Here is a 19,865-nt window from a genome sequence, read left to right as displayed (position 1 = left end):
CAGCAACCTGCCCAGGAGAGCGCTTGTCCGGGAGGCAGCGAGGCTGAGGCTGGAGAGCCGGGGTGGAAAGAGCATTCGGGATTAACCACTTCGCTGCTGGAGGAGCGGCACAGACCGGGAGCTGTGCTGCCCGCGGAGATCAGCGAGGGGACAAATCCCAGGCAGCTCCTGCCCCCGGAGCCTGCGAGCGCCTTGCGCCGGGACGCGGCAGCAGCTGAGCTCCGGGAGCCTCAGGCATCCCTGCCAGACCTGTGGCACAAACACCGTGAGGGGCTGAGCCTGCCCTGTCATCCTGCTGTCACCCGGCTCTGCTGGACCCCCTCTGTCCTGCTGCAGGCAGAGCCAGGCTGGCGGCGGGGGTCGGGACAGAAAGGAAGGACCTGACAGGTGAAGAGCTGTCCCCACAGCCATCCACGTGGGATCCATCCCCACAGGCAGGAACCAAACTGTCCTCACAGTTAGGGAGCCATCCCTGACCCATGGGGTCCTGTCTGTTCCCACGGCCAGCATCTGTCCATGTTCAGAGTCCCGTGGATGAGAGACAGAGACAGTGCAGGCAGGGAGCAGGCGGGGTACAGGCAGGTACAGGTGGAGTACAGGCGGGGTACAGGTAGGGTACAGGCAGGTACAGGTGGGGTACAGGTGGAGTACAGGCAGGGTACAGGTGGGGTACAGGCAGGGAGCAGGCGGGGTACAAGTGGTGTACAGATGGAGTATAGGCAGGGGTACAGGCTGGGGTACAGGTGGGGTACTGGAGGTGTACAGCAGCCTAGGAGCGGGGTACAGACAGGCAGGAAGCAGGCGGGGTACAGGCGGGGTACAGGCAGGGTACAGGCAGGGAGAAGCCGGGTACAGGTGGGGTAAGGCAGGGAGCAGGCGGGGTACAGGCAGATGTCCAGGCAGGCCAGGGCCCGCCGTCCGGTGCGGGCAGCGGCAGCCCCGAGCTCCCCGCTCTCTCCGCCCGCGGCAGTGCCCAGAGCCCGCCCCAGCCGGGGCCGGACCCGGACGTCCGAGAGCGGCTCAGCTTCGCTTTCGCTTCGCTCTGCTCAGCCGGGGCCCGGGGCCGGCGGGGAACGGGCTGTGCCCCGATCGCCGCCGCACGTAGGGACGGACAGGGCTCCGGGCACAGGTACGAGACGGCCGGACCGCAGCACGCGGGAGCTTCGCCCCTGCCCCTTCCCGGCGGCTCGGGGCCAGACAAATTCGTGGTCTCCCCACCCGCCCACCTCATGTCCCAGGGGGTCACTTAAGGGGTAGGCGGGACCACGAGCTGCAGGGAGAAGGGGACCCCCGGAGGGGCTGGAGGCTCGCGGCAGAGGCAGGCTGCTCTGGCAAAATCCCTTCCTCCTCGCAGACCCTCTCGAAGATCCCCCGTCCCGAAGATCCTCCCAAAGATCATCCCTCACGCACATCCTCCTCCCAAAGACCATCCCTCCCCACAGACCCGCCTCCCAAAGACCATCCCTCGCCCAAACCCTCCCCCTAAAGACCATCCCTCCCCACACACCCTCCTCCCAAAAGCCACCCCTCCCCACATAGTCCCTCTCTGCAGACCCTCCTCCTAGACACCACGCCTCCCCGCAAACCTCCCAAAGACCATCCCTCCCCAGTGACCCCTCCCAAATCCATCCCTTCCTACAGACCTCCCCAAAGCCCATCGATGTCTCCGCGCCTGCTCAGGGTGCTGGGTTGGGGCTCGGCGGCCGTGCTGGGCCTGCTGACGGTGGCCGTCTTCGTCCTGGTCCTGATCCCGGCAAAGGATGCTGTCCTTCCTACCACGATCAAAGTAGGTGTCCAGTGAGACCTGGGGAAGCCTGGGAATGCCATGAGCCCCTTTCCACCGCGAATTCTTCCATCAGCCCTGCCTTCCTTTCAGCTTGCAAGTTTCCCCATAACTAGCTCAGCTTTTCAGGACTTAACCTTATCAAGGTGGCACTGGGCAGATCAACCTCCGCCAAACCACGGTCCTGGCTACTTGCTAAGGATGGAAGAGAGAAATGCAGCCTTCTCTCCATGACTGCTCCATCTCCCACCACAGGCACTCTCTTCCCTGTTTTCAGACATCCAGGTCACCTGTTGCGTTTACACCTCTCTCCCCTACTGCTTTCTGCTGTTGGTCTGCTAAAAAATGTCAGGTTTTGTGAGATTTGCCAAAGGCCTGGAAGCAGCCTGAGCCCTTCGGGCCATGCCCGGATGCCTCCCTGCTCTGCAGCTCACCCCGCTGACCTGCACGTCCTTGCTGAGCTGTAACTCGCTGGAGTGGCGAAACCGAGGCCGTTAGAGATGGAGCAGGGCTGCTGAAGGGAGGGTGGATGTGCAGACCTCTGCTGCTCATGGTCACACAGGGGAAGCAGGAGCTCTCAGAAACCCCCGTGGCACTTGGTGCAGCCCCGAGCCAGCTGTGACCCCGTGTCCCCTGTGCCTCCCCAGTACGGTCTGGTGTTTGATGCTGGCTCCACACACACGTCCCTCTACATCTACCGGTGGCCTGCACACAAGGAGAACGGCACTGGCATCGTCTCCCAGGTGGAGGCCTGCTCTGTGTCCGGTGAGTGTGCTGGGATCTGTCCTCCCTCTCTCCCAGTCTCCTGGATCGCTGTCCCAAAGTCTCACAGCACCATCACTGATCCGAGTCTTTTAGCCTGTTCTTGGGCTTTGGGCCTGCTTTGAAGGGAGATTGCCTTGTGGGGAGTTGCAGGAAAGGGTCAGGGAATAGTCTGTACCTGAGGGAGCCCTTCAGCCATTGGGAGGTGCAGAGGTGGGGGAGGGATTGGACTTAGCTCAGGTCCTACAGCCAGTCCTGTCCAGATGTGCAACACCTCATAGCTAGGGATGCTGGATGTGCAGTTTGCTCCTTCTCACTTGCCTCAGCTTCCTTGGCTCTTTCTACCACATCTGTTCGCACCTTCTTTCATTATGTGCAACTTCATGTGCCCACAGGGCCACCCAAAAGCTCTGCACAACTCTGTGAGCAATCCAGTATCTCCACTCAGGTGCTACCTGACAGCTGGTGGGGGCAGCAGTTTGCATTTTGGTATCTGTGGAGCTCCAAAGAGGGGAGGACTGGGGCTATGGCTGCGACATCAGGGTGTGTCTGAGCAGGCCTGGTAGAGATCCCTGGAGAATGGGGGGACATGTCCCCTGCTGTGCTGTCCCTCTGGGGTAGCGCTGGGCTCTCTCCATCACCGGTTCCCTGTGGCAGGACCCGGCATCTCCAGCTACGCAGACGACCCCGCGGGGGCTGGCGCCAGCCTGAAGCCTTGCCTGGACAAGGCCATGAAGATCATCCCGGCCGAGCAGCAGCGGGAGACCCCCACGTACCTGGGGGCCACGGCCGGCATGCGGCTGCTGAGGTACCGGCACGGCCAGGCTGGCACCTCCCGCCTTTCCCGGCGCTCCTGCGCTGCACCCGAGCCGGGGCTGGCACCGGGGCACAGGGGCTGGGCCACAGGGGTGCTGCCCGGCCAGGCCGTGGGAATGGGCAGAGCATCCCTGTCTGCCGTGCCCTGGAGTGTCCGGGAGAGCCGCTGGCCGTGCCCAGGGTCCACGGCCAGCCCTGTGCAGCCCCAGCCTGGCAGCAGCCCCAGAGGGGATGAGCCCCCTTTGCCAGGCTGGCATGAAGTTTCCCAGTGCTCCAGCAGAGCCTGCAGGCAGCGTTTTTAGGGAGATTCCCAAGGGCCCGGGTGAGGGATTAGGGGTTTGCAGGAGACACCTGCAGGCAGGGGAGATGTCTCCAAGCAGCTCCTTGGCTGGGCACAGCAGTCTCTCGCTGCCAGCCCGGCTCCGCGAGCTGCCAGCCAGGGGCTGCAGCAGCTGAGGTGTTTGTGCCTTTGCTGGCAGGGAGGAGAACAGCACCAAGGCCGAGCAGGTCTTTGCCGAGGTATCCAAGGCCATTGGGGAGTACCCTGTGGATTTCCGCGGAGCTCGGATCCTGACGGGGAGTGAGGAGGGCTCCTTTGGATGGATCACTGTCAACTACCTGCTGCAGACACTGGTCAAGGTGCAGCTCGGGGAGAGGGCAGGGAGGGGGAGCGGGGAGAATGTCCCTGGTTGAGCTACAGCCAGCTTGCCTTATTTGCAGAGGCGGGAAGAACGGAGCTTTGGTCACCCAACCAAATGTGCCCTGTGGCCGCAGGCTCAACCCCATTCACGTGATTAACAGGATCTTTGTGTCCATCTCAGCCTGGCCCTGTGCTCTCGTGTGCTGACACACGGGTGGATTTTGGGGTCCCAAGGATATGGCAGCGGTATCAGCCCCTGGATGATAGCATTCCTTTTTCCCTGCTCAGAGTGTGTGGATCCCAGCAGATGTGCACCAGCCAAGAAGCCCCGCCTCAGTGCTCTGTGGAAGTGTCTGTGGGTTGAGGAGGATGTGGGCAGGAAGGGGTTAAAACAGGGAGCCAGGAGCACATGGAAGGTGCCTGTGGGGCTTTTGAGCCTGAAATTCCCGGAGAGAAGGGAGTGTGAGTGTGAGTTCGAGTGTGAGTACCTGCAGCTCAGCCTTACTCTTGGTGTGTGTTGGGCCAGTTCTCGTTTGCAGAGAAATGGGAACATCCCCAGGACACCGAGGTTCTGGGAGCTCTGGACCTTGGCGGTGCCTCGACGCAGATCACCTTCCAGCCCGGGGTGCCTGTGGAGGACAGGAACACGTCCGTGTTCTTCCGGCTGTACGGCACCAACTACTCCCTGTACAGCCACAGCTACCTGTGCTACGGGCAGAGCCAGGCCCTGAAGAGGCTGCTGGCAGCTCTGCACCAGGTGCCGTGGGGCACGGGGGCTGCTCAGCCACCTCCTGGTGCCATGGCACATCTCTCCCTGCCATGCTTGGTGTGCCTGTGGGCAAAGAGTTGGCAATCGGCAGAGGCTTGGAATTTATCTGGGCAAGCAAAAAATTCCCTCATTTGGGTGGAAGGTGGTGGTGGTTGCCAGCCAGGGTTCCCTTCTCCCCACATCTTGGCATGCAGTGGCATTGTAATTTTGTAGTTTCCTAAGCCCAGATGTATCTGTAGGTTTTTTGCTGTCACCTTTCTCTTGCCCTTGCTCCACTTCTGCCCAGAGAGAGGCTTCCCAGCCCAGTCCCTGCACAACTGGCCTGGGACAGAGCCAGAGCCCAGTGCTGTGGGAGCCAGGGGTGCTCAGGGAGCTCACAGGTGGGATGCATCCAGTCCTCCTGGGGTGTAGGTCCTGCTTTTTGGGATGGGCTGTGGGCCGGGTCTCAGTGGCATGGCAGCCCCATTAACGGCTCTGTTTCTCTCCAGGCCAGCTCGAGTGATCAGATCTCCCACCCCTGCTACCCCCGGGGGTACCAGGAGAACCTCACCGTGGCAGAGCTCTACGACAGCCCCTGTGTGCGTGCGCCAAGCTCAGCCAGCCCTGGCCTTGTCCTCAGTGTGACGGGGACAGGGGACCCAGCCGCGTGTGGCACGGCCGTGCAGAGACTCTTCAACTTCAGCTGTGGGGCGCAGTGGCCGTGCGGGTTCAATGGGGTGTACCAGCCCCCCGTGCGGGGACAGTTCTTGGTAAGCAGCCTCTGTCCCCGCCCCTTGCGGGGACAATGGGAATTTCCAGTAACCCCTGGAAAACTGCTCTAGGACAGTGTCTGAGTAGTGCCTGCCCTGGGAGCTGGATTTTGCCTGACACATGGAGACACAGAGGGTGCTGATCTGTGTGCCAGGCAGCCCCAGACCTCTGCTCTCCCTGCACCATTCCCTGTCCATTTGGCAGCATTCCCAAGCTCCCTCCCACAGGGTCACTGCCAGCACCTTGCAGTGCTGAGTGGGGCCTCACAGGAACCACTGCAAATGGGGGGCATCAGTGGCCTGAGTGCTTCACTAACCTGTCACCTTTGGTCTTGACACCCACAGGCCTTCTCGGGGTTTTATCACAGCCTTCATTTTCTGAACCTGACAGGAGGACAGTCCCTGAGCTTGGTCAATGCCACCATCTGGCAGATCTGCAACAGCAGCTGGGAACAGGTGAGATTCTGCCCAGGAGTGCATTTCACCTGGGCACTGGGTTGCCTGAAGGCTCATCCACAGCCCATCCTCTGCTATGGCCAGTTGTAGAGAGGCAGGAGGAGCAGATGGAAAGAGGTGGGAGAACAGCCTGCAGCCTCCCGGGGTCTCCTTGCTCTCCCCGTCTTTGCTCCAAGCTGCTCCGAGGGGCTCTTCCCCAGTGTGGGCACATCCAGCACTGCTCTGTGTCCAGCCCCCCTCTGTTCTCCCACCTCTGCAGGTGCAGGAGTTGTTCCCCACGGCGAGCAGGACCCAGCTCCGTGATGCCTGCACAGCCAGCTCCTACACCCTCACTCTTCTTCTGCAAGGCTACAAATTCAACTACACAACATGGCCTAACATCCACTTCGTCCGGCAGGTAGGAGAGTGTCCAGCAGCCCCCAGCTTCCACACTTGCTGTGAAGTGCCTTGTGCCCATCCTGCTGCTGCTAGGGACAGGGCATACCAGGGCAGCACAGCCCCACTGCCCATACCCAGGGCAGCTCTTGAGCTACACTCACGGAGCTTCTGGAACATCTGGCCTGGCCCTTTGTGCTCTCTCCCAGTTTATGTCACTGCTGGGGCTCCTGCAGCCCAAGATGGGCGCAGAAATGGTGGTTGTGGAGCAGGACCTGGGGGTGCAAGCTCTTCTCTAGTTTACCTGGTACTTTGCAGTCTTTCCCATTCCTCTTTCCTGTCTCTGCAGGTTGCTAACGTAGATGTGGGCTGGACTCTGGGCTGCATGCTCAATCTCACCAACATAATCCCCTCGGAGCCTCTCACAGCAGTCACAGAGCTCCCGAGAAACATCTGGATAGCAGCCACAGTTCTGCTGGCCATCATGCTCATCCTCACCTTCTGCCTGCTCACAGCCATGTGCTACCAGACAAACTCCGCAGGCTATGAGCAGCTGTAGCAGCATTGCCTCCAGAGGCTGCCGAGGCCACCGAGTCCTGCTACCACACCTTTGCAAGGAGCTGCTTCCCAGGAATCACCCTTGTGTGCCCAGAGGCCATGGACTTGCCCTGGGGGGCCCTGAGTCCTGGCCTGGTGAGCTGGAACTGGCACAGCTGTAAAACAGCCTCCTCATAGCTGTGTGCTCTCCAGTTCTTTCCCTGCGCTGCTGGTGGGAGATGCTCCAGGAGGGAGGGCTTGGCCATGTGGGGCAGGGGCTCAGTGCTGGGGCCTGGGGACCACCGTGATGTGGGGTGGCTGGAGATGGAGATTAGGGGGTTCTGGCAGCAGTGGGACTGTCACAACCCACAGCAGAAACCCTGGGTGGGACACACACGTCCTGCCCCATCCCAGGGCCAGGGTCTGCATCTCCCGTGGCCAGCGCCAGCCCCAGGGGCTGTGGCATTGGGGATGTGGGGGGCACTGGCCTGCTAGGCAGGGCTTTGCCTAGGACTGCACGACTCCTCTCCTGCATGAGGTTCCTTTCCAGTCCAGCTGCTCCCCATGCCCCCCGTGCCTGGCAGAGAGTTCATCCTCCCTTTCCATTGCAGGGTGACTTGGGAACACTGCTGGGACATGGCAGAGGCAGCTCCCAGAGCCTCCCTTACATTTTTGGGGAGTCCCACTTGCAGCCAAGTGACGGGTGAGTTGAGACACCTCCTCTTAGAAGGAAAAGGCCTGTCCTCATGCCCTGTCGGCTCCACTCCAAGGTCCAGCGTACACCTCAGTGTCTCCAGGGACACCTCCCATAGATTCGTTGCCTCTCCTCTGAGTCTCCGTTATCACCAGTCATTACTTGGGAGACGGAAGTAATAAAATCACAATGATTTGGGAGCAAAGTAGCAGGCATTTCCCCACGGGCTGCATTCTACAATGTTTATTTGCATGATGAGAGCTGTGAGGTGCCCAGCATTCCACAGGGACACCAAAGGTCGGGAACGCAAACAACATGAATCATCCACAGAGCAGCTAAAAACGAGCAGAACCAAAGGCAAAAGTCGTGGGCAGGACCCAGCTCAGCCATGTGCAGGGCAGTACTCACAGCCACAGGGTCCAGGCCTTCTGCTGGTGGGACAGTGCTGTCTCCAGGAAGGCACTGAGGAACATCAAACCCCTTATTCCAGGTGAAAAGGAAGATGATGAGATGAGTGGCAAGATGTGATGATGAGATGGCATGACATGCCATAACACGCTGATGAGATGATGAGATGGACTCTCTGGAGGGGCATGGACCATACTTCTGACTTTGGGTGCTCAGTTTTGTTTCTCTCTCCAAGACCATCTCCATGTAAGCCCCAGCCACAGACCCTCCACAGGGCCAGCCGGGGTCCCACAGAAATCCCTCAGGCTGGCAGATCCGGCAGGGCCTGCCTGGCTGTCGGTGACTGTGCTCATGGAGCTGGCATTCCATGGCACCCTGTCCCCAGGTGCCTGACCGTGCCCCACCAGGCTGGTACTGGAGCACCATCCCATGGTCAGGCTGCCCCTCCACAGCGCCATGGCCAGCTGGTGGGATGAAGCCAAGTCTGTGACAGGCGGTGTGGTGACAGGAGGCACACAGCTTTGGCTGAGGCTTCTGCAGGCTGATCCCATTATGTCTCCAAGGGACTGGAGCTCCTCTGGAAACCTCAGAGAGTGCTTGTCTGCATGGTCTAGGCCCACGGAAAAGCAGACCCCAGTTCTCTGGAGCTGTAGAGATGAATGTGCTCAGCAGCACAGACCCAGCCCGGGCTCCAGTCCCACAGGCAGGAGCATGAGGACTCCAGCATGGCCCTGCATCCCTGGCACGTCCCTGCTGGGCTCCCAAACACGGCCAGGCTCCTACAGCCACAGCAGCAGGAGCAGGGCAGCGAGCCCCAAGATGAGGGTGAGGATGATGAAGGTGATGGCTGCAGCCCACAGGGAAGGCCTGTGCCCTTTCAGGCTGGCTGGAGCCTCGGCCGGGATCATGTTGGTGAGGTTCAGCATGTACCCCAGCGTCCAGCCCACGTCGGCACTCCCCGCCTGCACCGAGAGAGGGGACAGGGATTAGCCCTGCAGGAAAGTCACTGCTGGCACAGGGCCACCCACCCACTCCTGCTCAGCACAAACAGGATGCAGCAGCTGTCCCCACACCAGTGCCACGCCAGGACAGGGGGCTGGCAAGGCTCTCTGGACTGTTGCTCCCCAGCACTCCAACATGGAACTGGCTCTTCCCCAGCACCCCCACACAGGGTCTGGCTCTCCCCAGCACCCCAATATGGGGCTGGTTGTCCCCCAGGACCACCCCTTCTCCCCCTCACGGGCTGGGAGCACTGCCCACCTTCATCTGGAAGATGATGTTGTTCCAGCTGGTCTCGTTGAACTTGTAGGCGTCGAGAAGGAGTGTGAGGATGTAGTTGGCATTGGCACAGTATTTAGGCAGTCGCTTGGGATTTTCTTTGGGGTAGCTGGAAGACAGCTGGGATGGGGAATGTTTGGGGATGAAGGGAAGGCTTTGAAGACAAAGCCCTGAAATGTGGTGTATATGTGGCAGTGGCTCCACAGTCACCAGCATCCAGAAAGAGACTTCTGGGCCAGGCAATGATTTTGGACCTCTCTATACAGGGCAACTTCTTTGGGGAGGAATTACACTCCACATGGAAACAGAGGCACATATTGTAGCTTATTGTAGCTCCTCCTGTCCCAGATTCTCCCATCCCAGCCTCCTCATGCAAGGGGCTCCTGCTCTGTGCCCCATGGTGGTGCTGGCAGTTTTCTGGGCTTATCCACTCCCATTTGTTGCCCAGAGAAGCTGTGGCTGCCTCATCTCTGAAAGTGCTCAAGGCCAGGTTGGATGGGTCTAGTGGAAGGTGTCCCTGCTCATGTCAGGGATGTGGAACAAGATGAACCTTCCCAACGAAACCAGTCTGGAATTCTATGATTCCAAGATTTTACTTGCCTCCAGCATTGTGTCAGCAGCTGTCTCTGCTCTCACCATCCTCCCTGGCATCCCCATCCCCACCTCCAACCCCAGCTCCTGCTGGAGATGAGGTCTTGCTGCCCTTTTCCCAAGGGTGTATGAGCAAGGAGTGGATGCAGGACAGTCCCAGCTCCACACAGACCTCAGGGGTGGCTCAGCTGTGTAGGGCACAGCTCAGAACCAGAGAGCCTTGCCCTGGAGGGGTCCTCACTCCCTCCCCCCACCCCACGACCCCTTTCCTTCTGAATGTTCCACACAGCCTCCATCCTAAGGAACATACATCCTCCCAGCTCCTTGTGCAGAGCCCCTCAATGGCCTCTCTGACCACGGCCAGTGGCTGCCCCTCCGTCAGGTTCAGGAACTTGAAGTTATAGTAAAAGGCAGAGAAGGCCTGCAAAGCAAGAGGCAGAAACACTGGAGAGGTGCAATGGGGCATGCCCAGCAGCTGCCCCATTGCAAGATCTGGGGTTTGAGCATAGGGTTTGTCCCACCCCAGATAGTCCCAGGGCATTGCTGTCCCTGTCCCAGTGGGTGATGGGCTGGGGCTTGGTGCCTGCTGGTGACAGCAGCACAGCCAGCAGAGCCAGAGCCTTGCCTGAAGGCTGCTGTCTCAACTCCTATTGACAAACCCCTGTTTTACAAACAAATCTATTGGATATTCAAGGCCAGGTTGGACAGTGCTTGGAGGAACCTGGGATAGTGGAAGGTGCCTCTGCCCATGGCAGGGGGTGGCTCAAGATGAGCTTGAAGGTCCCTTCCACCCCAAACCAGTCTGAGATTCGATGATTCTCAACATGGTCCCATTTGGAGGTTTGGCTGGAAAACCATCCAGCAGCAGTCCCTAGTGTGCCCTCAGGCAGTGGCGCTTGAGGAGCCTCTTGCCCCTGTTTCCTGCAGGGAGGTGACAGTGCCATGGGGCATCGGGGACAGCCCAGCCCTGGGGGACGCCCTTGGAGGAGGTGGGAGCAGGGATTTGCCTTACAACAAACTGCCCTCGGAGCGGGGGCTGGTAGACGCCGTCAAAGCTGCAGTGCTGGCTCTGGCCACACGCCGAGAAGTTGAAGAGCTTCCTGAGGGCAGCCAGGCAGGCGCTGGCATTGCCCCTGCCCTCCAGGGTGACGGTGCTGTCGCCCAGGGCCAGGCGCGGGTCTCTGCCGCCCGTGCAGGGGCTGGCGCGGAAGGAGGACAGCGACACAGTCTCGGTGTAGCCCTTGGGGTAGCAGGGGTGCTGGACTCGTGTGCTGGAGGACGACTCCTGGGGACAGCAAAATGCAGCTGCAGCTCCTGCGGACCCTCCTGGCTGCATGTGGACACACTCAGGATCTCCCCAAGCCCAGGCACCGACATTACCACCTCCTGCCCTTCAGTCCTGGTCTTGTTGGCTGTCCCAGCATGAGCCCAGCACTAGTTCTCACTCTGCTTTGTCTCATTCCCTCTCCCACAGAGGCAGACCAGTTTCAAGGACCCAGCATGTCTCTGTCTTGTCCAGAAGGATCATTTTTGGGGACATATGAAGCCCTCTCCACCCCTGCTCTAGCTCTGGTTCTAGCTCCAATGCCATCCAGGGTCAGCATGTGGGACTTTCCTGACCATACAGCAAGGGCAAACCCTTCTGGCTCACCAAGGCTGCTCTGCTGGCGAGGTGCAGCTCCATGAAGATTCTCTGACCTTCCGAAAAATGGGCCGAGAAAGGTCTTCAGCTCACATTTCTCAGGTCCATGAAGTCACAGAGTAGCCGAGGTTCAGGGGAGCTGTATGTTCCCTGTGCCAACCCTCTTGTTAAAACATTACCAACTAGAGCAGCTTGCTTAGAGCCTTGACCCATCAAGTTCTGAGGATCTCCAGACATGATGCTCACAGCATTTCTGGGTCTAATTCCAATATCTGATCATTCCTATTGGAGAAAACCTTTCCCCTTTGTCTGGTTGGAAACTTAGATGTTCCAGCTTGTGCCCCTTGCCTCTTGTCCTGGCACTTTGCACCTCTGAGAAGAGCCTTGCCCTGCATTTCTGTACACCCCATGTGAAGCCAGAAGATCCCAAACTACCCCTTTTGCCATTTTCCCCATCCCTGGAAGTGTCCAAGGCCAGGTTGGATGGGGCTTGGAGCACCCTGGGATAGTGGAAGGAACAAGATGAGCTTTAAAGTCCCTTCCAACCCAGACCAGTCTGGGATTCCATGATGTCCGTGCTCCTCTCCACATTTGCCCTGCCATGCTCCAAGGAATCTGTCCTTGCTCTCAGTCCTTGCTGATGCTTCTCCAGAAGAGCCCTGCCTGTCCTTACTTTATGCATTAACAGGTGTGTGGTTGGTATCACGACACTACAGGCCAATTACCCCTCAGCAGCCTCTCACCACAATTAATTCCTTTGCCAGCCGCTTCAACATCTCGTTCTGCCCGTAGCAGAGGTAGCTGTGAGTGTAGATCTTGTAGCTGTACCCGTACAGGGTCAACTCAGACGCTTCATTCTGGCTCAGTACTGAACCTTCGGGCATAAAGGTCATTTGAGTGGATGCTCCTCCAAGATCCAGTGCCCCAAAAATGTTGGCTGCCTCTGGATGAAGCCACGTGTGTGCTTTGGGAGAGTACTGCCAAGGAGAGCCAGGAGAGGAAGAGGAGTAGCACAGCATGCCCTGAGCAGAATTCTCATCCCATTGAAGATAACAGGATTTTGTTATTAAATTCAATGGGCCTCTTCATGTGAGCCCTCCCCCACCCTCCCCACCCAGGCAGTCAGGATATTTATCAGAGCCATGCCAGAGATGGAACTCTCAGGTGGTCAGGAGGTGCTGATATGCTGTGGGTTCACCTGGCTCTGAGTCACCATCCCCAGGCCAAAGTGCTGGTGGGGACTGGCTTGGGACTTGCCTTTCCCATGGAGGTTGCAGGGGTCCTGGTGCAAGAGGAAGAATTTCTATCCAAGAATCCTCCAGCAGCCCCCACAGGAGCCCGACACTGCCAGCACTTCACTGAGCAGTGGCAGGGCTGGGACAGAGCTTTGCTCTGAGCTGCCTTCAGCTGGAGTCTCCCAGCACTGCAAGGAGATGGATCTTCCCAGGGCAGGGAGACAAAGCCCAGCTGTGCTGCACTGACCTCACTGTCCCTGAGAGATCCTCTGTCCACACGTGTGGAGATTGCCCTAAGCTCTCAACAGGCACCCTCATTCCTGAGTTCTCCCTCCTCACTCACTGTGGGCAGTGATGTCTCCTTCCCCTGGATCATTCCCAAAAGCTGCTAACCCTCACCTCTCCTGCACTGAGAAAGCTTAAGGAAAATCAGAAAAGCTGTATTAGAAAAGGAGTGAGGGTTCCACCCTTCTCCCACCTTGGTGAAGGAGTCCAGCAGGTAGTTGATGGTGATCCAGCCATAGGCCCCCTCTTCCTCTCCTGTAAGGATTCGAGCCCCTTTGAAAGCCACAGGGTACTCCTGCATGGTTTTAGCGACCTCAGCCAGGACTTGCTCTGTTGCTGAGCTGTTCTGTTCCCTAGGAAGGATGCAAAGGACAGGACACATACCTAACTACACCAGAAGAAACACAAAGCAAGAGTCTGGTTCTCTCCCAGTTCCACATACTCAGTTTTTGCCACAAGCAGTCTGTCTGAAAGGGAGTTTCCTGCCACATGACTTGTCCGAGCTGCTCATCCGGGGTAAATCCCAGCTGTCTTGGCTTGGCATTGCCAATCTTGGAGCAACAGCAACCCCTCTCCTCCAGTGCAGCTTGATCCCAGTCACCCCGACCCTTCCCAGGCCACCCTTCCCTGTCTAAGTGCTGGAGAATGGAGGGGGCTGTGCTGCAAGACCCAGGTTTGAACATCACCCCCTGGCTGTGCCCAAGACAGGGCTGACTGCTGACCTCCAAGGCTTTTCAGGAAGGGTCCAGCCTGGGTTCAGACCTCTCAGTGGGGAAGATGTCTCAGGGCTGTTCTTGCTCTCTGAAGTGAGCCACCTTCAGGCTATGGCCCAGCTCCTTCCCAGGTCTGATTGCCAGGGCACAGAAATAACGTGAGCTATCTGCAGCCATAAAACCAAGAGCCATGAAATGAAGGCTGGCATTTGAAGAGAGCTAATATGGGCTGGTGAAAGGTGAGGACAGGACCTGCAGCATTTCATTGCCTCCTACCTCTGCACCACCAGCACCCATCCACATGGGCATGTGGCATCCAGACCCCCTTGTTATTAAGGAATAATGAAGAGTGAACAAAGCTGTGAAAAATATTTCTTGTTTAGAACTGGGCATGCAGCACCATCCTGGGATGTCCCAAGAGACAATGCTCAGGACAGTTCAGCCCTCCCTGTGTCCTCACCAGGCTGCTTTTTCCTCTTCTCCTCCCTCCCCAGTTGTTTGCTCATGGCAGTGTGGGAGCTGGGGTCCTGGCCCTGTGCAGGAACTGTCCTGGCAGTGGCTGTTTGCAGCTCTGTCACTGCTGTCACCCCCTGTCCCACAGCAGTACCTCAGCAGCCTCATGCCAGCCGTTGCTCCAAGGTAAGCTGGGACATCTCTCTGCTTCTCAGCAGGAACAACCTGCAGGGCTTTATCCAGGCACTCCCTTAGGGAATTGCCAGCTTCAGGGGGATTGTTGGCATAGCTTGATATGCCTTGTCCTGAAAAAGAGTCAGGCTGATGGGAATGGCTTGGGTGAGGGTTGTGGGAGCAAGAGGGCACAGGGCAGTGAGGGCTGTCACCTCTTTGCAACAAAGGTACTTTTCCAGGGTCCCCTGGTCCCCTGAGACCTGACTGACCCACAAGTCCGTTCCTCTCCCATGTCTCCCATGCTTTCAGCAGTGTCCCCAGTCACTATAGGTGACACCTTCTCCAGCCAGGACAGCACTGGGGGCACTCCAAGGTGACTGAACAAAACCTAGTTCACCATTGATATGCTTCAGTCCCTCTCAGTGCATGGGCACCACACGGTGCTAAGGGTACGGGGCTTAGGGAGCCCCAGCCACAGCCATAACTCCTCTGTGCCCTCAGTGCCAGCCCCAGGGACAGGGCTGTCCAGCCAGGTCACCCACCCACCACTCGAACAGGGCAGGACAGAGCCCACGACAGGGGATACTGACCCTGGACATCACAGGACAAGGTCTGGCTGACCACTCCAGTGTTGTTCTCCTTGTCTGAATCCCACTCGTAGACAAACAGAGAGGTGTGGGATGAGCCCGCATCAAACACCATCCCATACTGGAAGGGAAATCAAGACATAATCAAGGTACAGGAGCAGCAGCCTGCTGTTGTCACCCTGCCAGGGCAATGGGGCCAGAAGATTCCCCAAAACCCATGTGTGAGGCACAAAACCCATCAGCTGTGCCGTGGCAAAGCAGAGCACTGGCCTCAGCCCCCCACGGTGACTAAGGCACTTTGTCATTCTCTCTCCTGAGGTCTGTGCTGCAATGCCAACTCACACAAACATTTCCTGTTGTTTCCTCATGCTTTTTTATTTTCTCTCATGGTCACATACCTTTTATGTCTACAGTGGCCCCACCTTGGTACCTGCAACTTTCCCATCTCTCATGCTCCCTGCTGCCCCATGGCTGCCCCCAGCCTGGGCAGGGACAGCAGGGCCTCTCCAGGAGCACTCAGCCACCTGCCTCACCCCATAAAGCCTTTCCCCTCACCCAAACCCCTGCCAGCCCTCTCCAGCAGCTGGGGTGGGATGCCATGCCCAGGGCACGGCAGGGGGAGGCAGGATGCTTGTGCCATGGTGTGGGGGTATGGACAGACTGGGGGAAGCTGGCAGGAACAAGGGGGCACACAGAGGTGCTCTGGCAGAGCAGCTCTGCCCTGCCCATCTGCCCCAAGGTAATCTCCATACCTGGCACAGGGTGGGGATGAGTTCCAGAGGAGCCTTCCCCTCTGACTGTATTCTGCTTGAGGTGGGCCAAAGCACCCACCCTGTTACTCCCAGGCAGGTCCTGACCCTATTGCCCCTCTGAGCCCCACAGACCAGCTGCTGGCTCGGAGCATCTCCCCAAGGTGACAGGGTCACCACAGGTGCTCAGGGACCTTCTCTGGGCTCACCTTGACCGTGGGTGGCAGCGTCACATCTTCAACCCTCACCAGGCTGAGAATCAGGACGATGATGAAGAGTGCCACCAGTGCCCCGATGATGGCACTGGTGAAGGACTTCTTCCTGGACAGCATCAGGGTTAAGGCTCCTGAAAACCCAAACACGGGAGAAAGGTGGTTAGACACCTGGGAACCTGGGAACAACAGTGTCAGTGAGAGCTTCAAGGAGATCAGCTCTGAAAACTGACCCTGGCCCATCCCGTGCCACTCAGAAATCCTGGTGAATAATCGGATCTTTTCCTGGGAAAAGCAGTATTAGTATTGTGACAATTGATAAAAGATTCGTGTTAATCGTGAAAGCATTGGGGTTTGTATAAACCAGAATACTAAACTCTGAAGTGAAGCATGGACACAAGATAAAGGAAATCATATGATCAAAAATTCTGTTTAAAATCACCTTGTTATGTTATTATGTTGTATTATGTTACATTATAATATGTTATGTTATGTTTTTCAAATAAGTTGTATCGGCTGCCAGCTTGCAAAATCAGACCTCCCAAAAAGCCTTTCCTGCCTTTGTCTGATCAATACTGCCTATCCCAAAAACCAGACTCCCAGAACTTCTCTGGTGGTCATCTACAAGGACCAGACCTCCAGAACTTCCCTGGTGGTCATCTACAAGGACCGGATGGCTACCTGTGACTGATTATCACCCAAAGGCTTTGTGAATTTGTGAACAATGAGAACCCACAGTATAAGAAGAGGCTGCAAACCAAGGTTGGGTGGAGCGTGGAGTGGGCGGTGACCCCTCACGTTCCCCAGCGCACTGCTTGCTCTTTCTATATCAAATAAAGCAATCTAAATTTTGCTGAATATCGAGACTTTTGTCTCTCATTTATAAGAGGATAAAATACAGGGAGCTGGAGGAAAGAGGGGCTGGGTGCTCCGCAGCATGGGAGAGCCATGATAGGATCACAAAAATCCTCCAGGTGCCAGAGCCGCTGCTGCCCGGCTGCCCGCGGCCGGGAAGGGTCGGGTCTGGGAGGGACAGAGGAACCCTGCACGGAGCAGAGGAGAGCAGAGAACCTGCAGAGCCCTCAGCCTGAGGCACTGCAGCAGGGAGGGCAGGGAGGCAGTGTGTGTTTCACAGGCTGTGAGGAAGGAAGGACAGCTCACCTGCCGGCACTCCCGGAGCCCTGCCCGGCTCACCCAGGCTGTGCCCCCGTGGGATCCCTCGGGGCTGGCGCTGTGCTCCTCCAGGGCAGCAAACACAACTTGGATTTGCTTTTTATGTCCTTTCAAAGGGAATACTGCTGGAAAATCTTTCCCCCGTTATTTTCTTTGAGGGCTCATCAGCCTTAGGCAAAACTCTTGAATATGTGTTCTCCTGTTTGTGTTGCAGGTATATTCTTGGCTCAGTTTGGCATTGCCCTTATCTTCAGCCTCCTCCTCCTCATTTGAATGCAATAATAATGCATCACTGCATTTAACCCTTGTCCCTCAGGCTCTCTGTGCTGTCACATCCCCCATTTCTGTTTTCTCTTTGCTCTCCCAGCCTTAACATTCCCATTACAAGCTCTCTACAAGGTCTGTAAGAGGTGAGAGTGATATCTGCAGTATCCACTGCCCAGGAATCTAATGGAGTGCTACGTACCTGATAATAACTTTTACTACAATGAGATGGAAACACATCAGAGGAGAGGATTGCCCTGCCAGGGGGGTCTCAGCAGCGCTGGCTGGGCTTTGCCAGGGGACACTGGAGAGGCCAAGACACCATCATGGCCCAGCTGGGACTGTGGTGACCCCTTCCTTATGTTTGACCCAGCTTTGTGAGGCTCCTGGGGTTCCTGCAGACCCCGAGGAGACGTGAGGCACTCAGGACTTCTGTGGGAGCTGAAGGGCTGGGGAGCAGAGATCTGCTCCCTCTGGGCTGTACAGCCGAGCTGCTTCCTGCTGATCCTCCCTGATACTGTGGTGGGGCTATCATCAGGATCTGCATGGACAGACCCAGTTCCAGCCGCCTCAGCTGAGTCACACGGGGCAATGCTGGGAGGGAAATGCTCTGCTGGGGAACTCTCATTGCCCCTGACCCTCCCCAGCACCTTTGCTGGTGTTTCAGAGCTCCTGCTGTGTGCACTGGCAGTGTCACCATGCTGTGAAATCAAGTGCAGCAGTCCCCAGGTACTCCTCAGACCCCGGGCCTCTCCCTGTTCCTGCTGTCCCTAATCTGGGATCTTTCACCCCACGTGCAAGAAGCAGATTTCACACTCTGAGTCGAGATAATGATTTTATTTCACATCTATTCAGAGATGGGTGGTGAATCAACAAAGCGGACACACCCTCAGCGTGCCAGGTGCCCACTTTTCCACATATGAAGGAATAGAAATCAGCATTTCCCTACGGCCAATCACAAATACCATAGCCATTGCTTTTGCAGTCTGTGCCTCGTTTAAATATACTTCTTTTACTACTCATGCTCTGTGGGGAAGAGGCTTATGTGAATAACGGGTGATGACAGCCTGTGGGCAGGGATTTTACTATGCTAATGAGCACTGGAATCACACAAAGCTGTAATTTGGCTTTGTAATTTGATTTATAGCGTGCTCCTGCTCTTCACTTCTCGGGTCATGGCTCTAGGTTCCTGCAGGGTTGGTTATTCCCTCATCTTTCGCAAGTTCTTTTGTTTGTCCTGTACTGCAGTGAATTTTTGACCTTCTCGTGGTACTTCATTTCAACACATCTCCTCTCTTAGACTTAGGGAAATGTCCATAGCACATTTCCCGTAAGTCTCACCTTATTTTTGGAAAAGCATAGTGGACTCTTATCTGAAAGAACAAAACAAACACATACTCTCATTTTGTGATACCGTGGCATTGGCAGTCAGTCTCTGTGGGCTCATGGCACTTCAGCATTCCCATGGCAATCTCCTTTGGGGTGGCTCCTGAAGCCCAGAGGGTGCCACCACTCCTGCATTCCCACCTCCACACAACACACAACCTTTGGATTCATGTGGATTCAGTGGGAAGGGTGGATGAGTGTCCCTGCTCTGGAAATCCCCTGCTGACTGCACAGGGCTGTTCTGAGCACGGGAGTCTCGTCCCCACTTAGGACAGAGAGGCACCAACCAGCCCTGGTCCCTCAGGGACATGTGGCACTGCCAGTGGCTGTGTGCCCCCAGAGCTGACCAAAAACTCCAGCTCCAAACACAAACACAGGATGAGCAAGTCTTCACTTTACTTTTCCTGTCCCTTTTTGTAGTAAAGAAATAGTCCCAGAAGTTTTTTTGAGGGGCTGTTCCCCCTTGCCCATGCTGGCCCCATGTGCAGCTCTGCAGCTCTGCCAGGTGATGCTGCCCTGGCTGGGCTCTGGCTGTGCATCACAAGGATCTGTGTGGAAGGACACAGTTCCAGCTGCCTTATCTCAGCTGAGTCAAACAGGGAAATGCTGTGCATGGGAGCCCTCATTGCCCCTGACCCTCCCCAGCAACGCCCCAGCAACACCCAGGCTCTGTGCTATATCCAGCCTTCAATTTTCTTCAGCCAGTCCCACCCAAAGGGGTGTCTCTGCTAAAATTCGGGGTCTCAGGATTACATGGTGTCCGAGCATCCCAGGACCTGGAAGGGCCATGGGATGTCAGGCCCCCAGGAGCAGCTGCTCCCTTCGGGTCCTTGGGCACATCAGCCCCATCCCTGTTTGGCTTCAGGGCTGTGCTCTGGTGAGAGTGAAATGTGCTATTTCCTCATAGTTGAGAAAAGGACCAAGTGTCTCATTCTGACTTCTGGTAGACAAAGCTGCTGTGGAGCAGTGGCTAGAGTACACACACACACACCCCTATTTGACCTGCTTTTGACATGCATTTATTTGCCTGTGGTCCTTGGAACGACTCTGGGACCCAGAAGGGAGTTGCCACACTAGTGTGAGGACTCGGTGGGGCTCCAGCCCAACCATCACTGCCAGGCACTGGGCTGACTG

At 57.1% G+C, this 19,865-nt stretch overlaps 2 protein-coding genes across 4 annotated transcripts; one reads left to right on the top strand and one right to left on the bottom strand.

The window, feature by feature from the left end:
- Nucleotides 1-981: 981 nt before the first annotated feature.
- On the top strand, nt 982-9,902 carry LOC106856008 (ectonucleoside triphosphate diphosphohydrolase 8-like). Of its 3 annotated transcripts, XR_015808037.1 has the most exons (12): nt 982-1,129; nt 1,642-1,786; nt 2,431-2,548; nt 3,203-3,353; nt 3,841-4,000; nt 4,528-4,758; nt 5,259-5,519; nt 5,865-5,975; nt 6,235-6,372; nt 6,700-7,043; nt 7,499-7,590; nt 8,072-9,902. XR_015808037.1 is itself a non-coding variant. In XM_014881080.2 (10 exons), exons 2-10 carry the CDS (start codon nt 1,661-1,663, stop codon nt 6,907-6,909), a joined length of 1,506 nt encoding a protein of 501 aa, XP_014736566.1. In that variant the 5' UTR covers nt 982-1,129; nt 1,642-1,660; the 3' UTR covers nt 6,910-7,084. The 3 variants fall into 3 exon arrangements, 1 of the variants encoding a protein (XP_014736566.1); XR_015808036.1 differs by lacking the exon at nt 8,072-9,902 and having other exon boundaries at nt 7,499-7,786; XM_014881080.2 differs by lacking the exons at nt 7,499-7,590; nt 8,072-9,902 and having other exon boundaries at nt 6,700-7,084.
- On the bottom strand, nt 8,769-16,043 carry LOC106856007 (ectonucleoside triphosphate diphosphohydrolase 8-like). The gene is made up of 9 exons (XM_014881078.2): nt 15,906-16,043; nt 14,951-15,068; nt 14,341-14,491; nt 13,214-13,373; nt 12,244-12,477; nt 10,871-11,143; nt 10,169-10,279; nt 9,250-9,387; nt 8,769-8,951 (listed from the first exon to the last, which is right to left on the bottom strand). Exons 1-9 carry the CDS (start codon nt 16,026-16,028, stop codon nt 8,769-8,771), a joined length of 1,491 nt encoding a protein of 496 aa, XP_014736564.2. The 5' UTR covers nt 16,029-16,043.
- Nucleotides 16,044-19,865: the final 3,822 nt, after the last annotated feature.

Source organism: Sturnus vulgaris, chromosome 22 (assembly GCF_052056855.1).
Source record: "Sturnus vulgaris isolate bStuVul1 chromosome 22, bStuVul1.hap1, whole genome shotgun sequence".
NCBI lineage: Eukaryota > Metazoa > Chordata > Aves > Passeriformes > Sturnidae > Sturnus > Sturnus vulgaris.
Note: the sequence above shows the minus strand (reverse complement) of the source record. Positions and strands in the feature narration are given on the sequence as shown.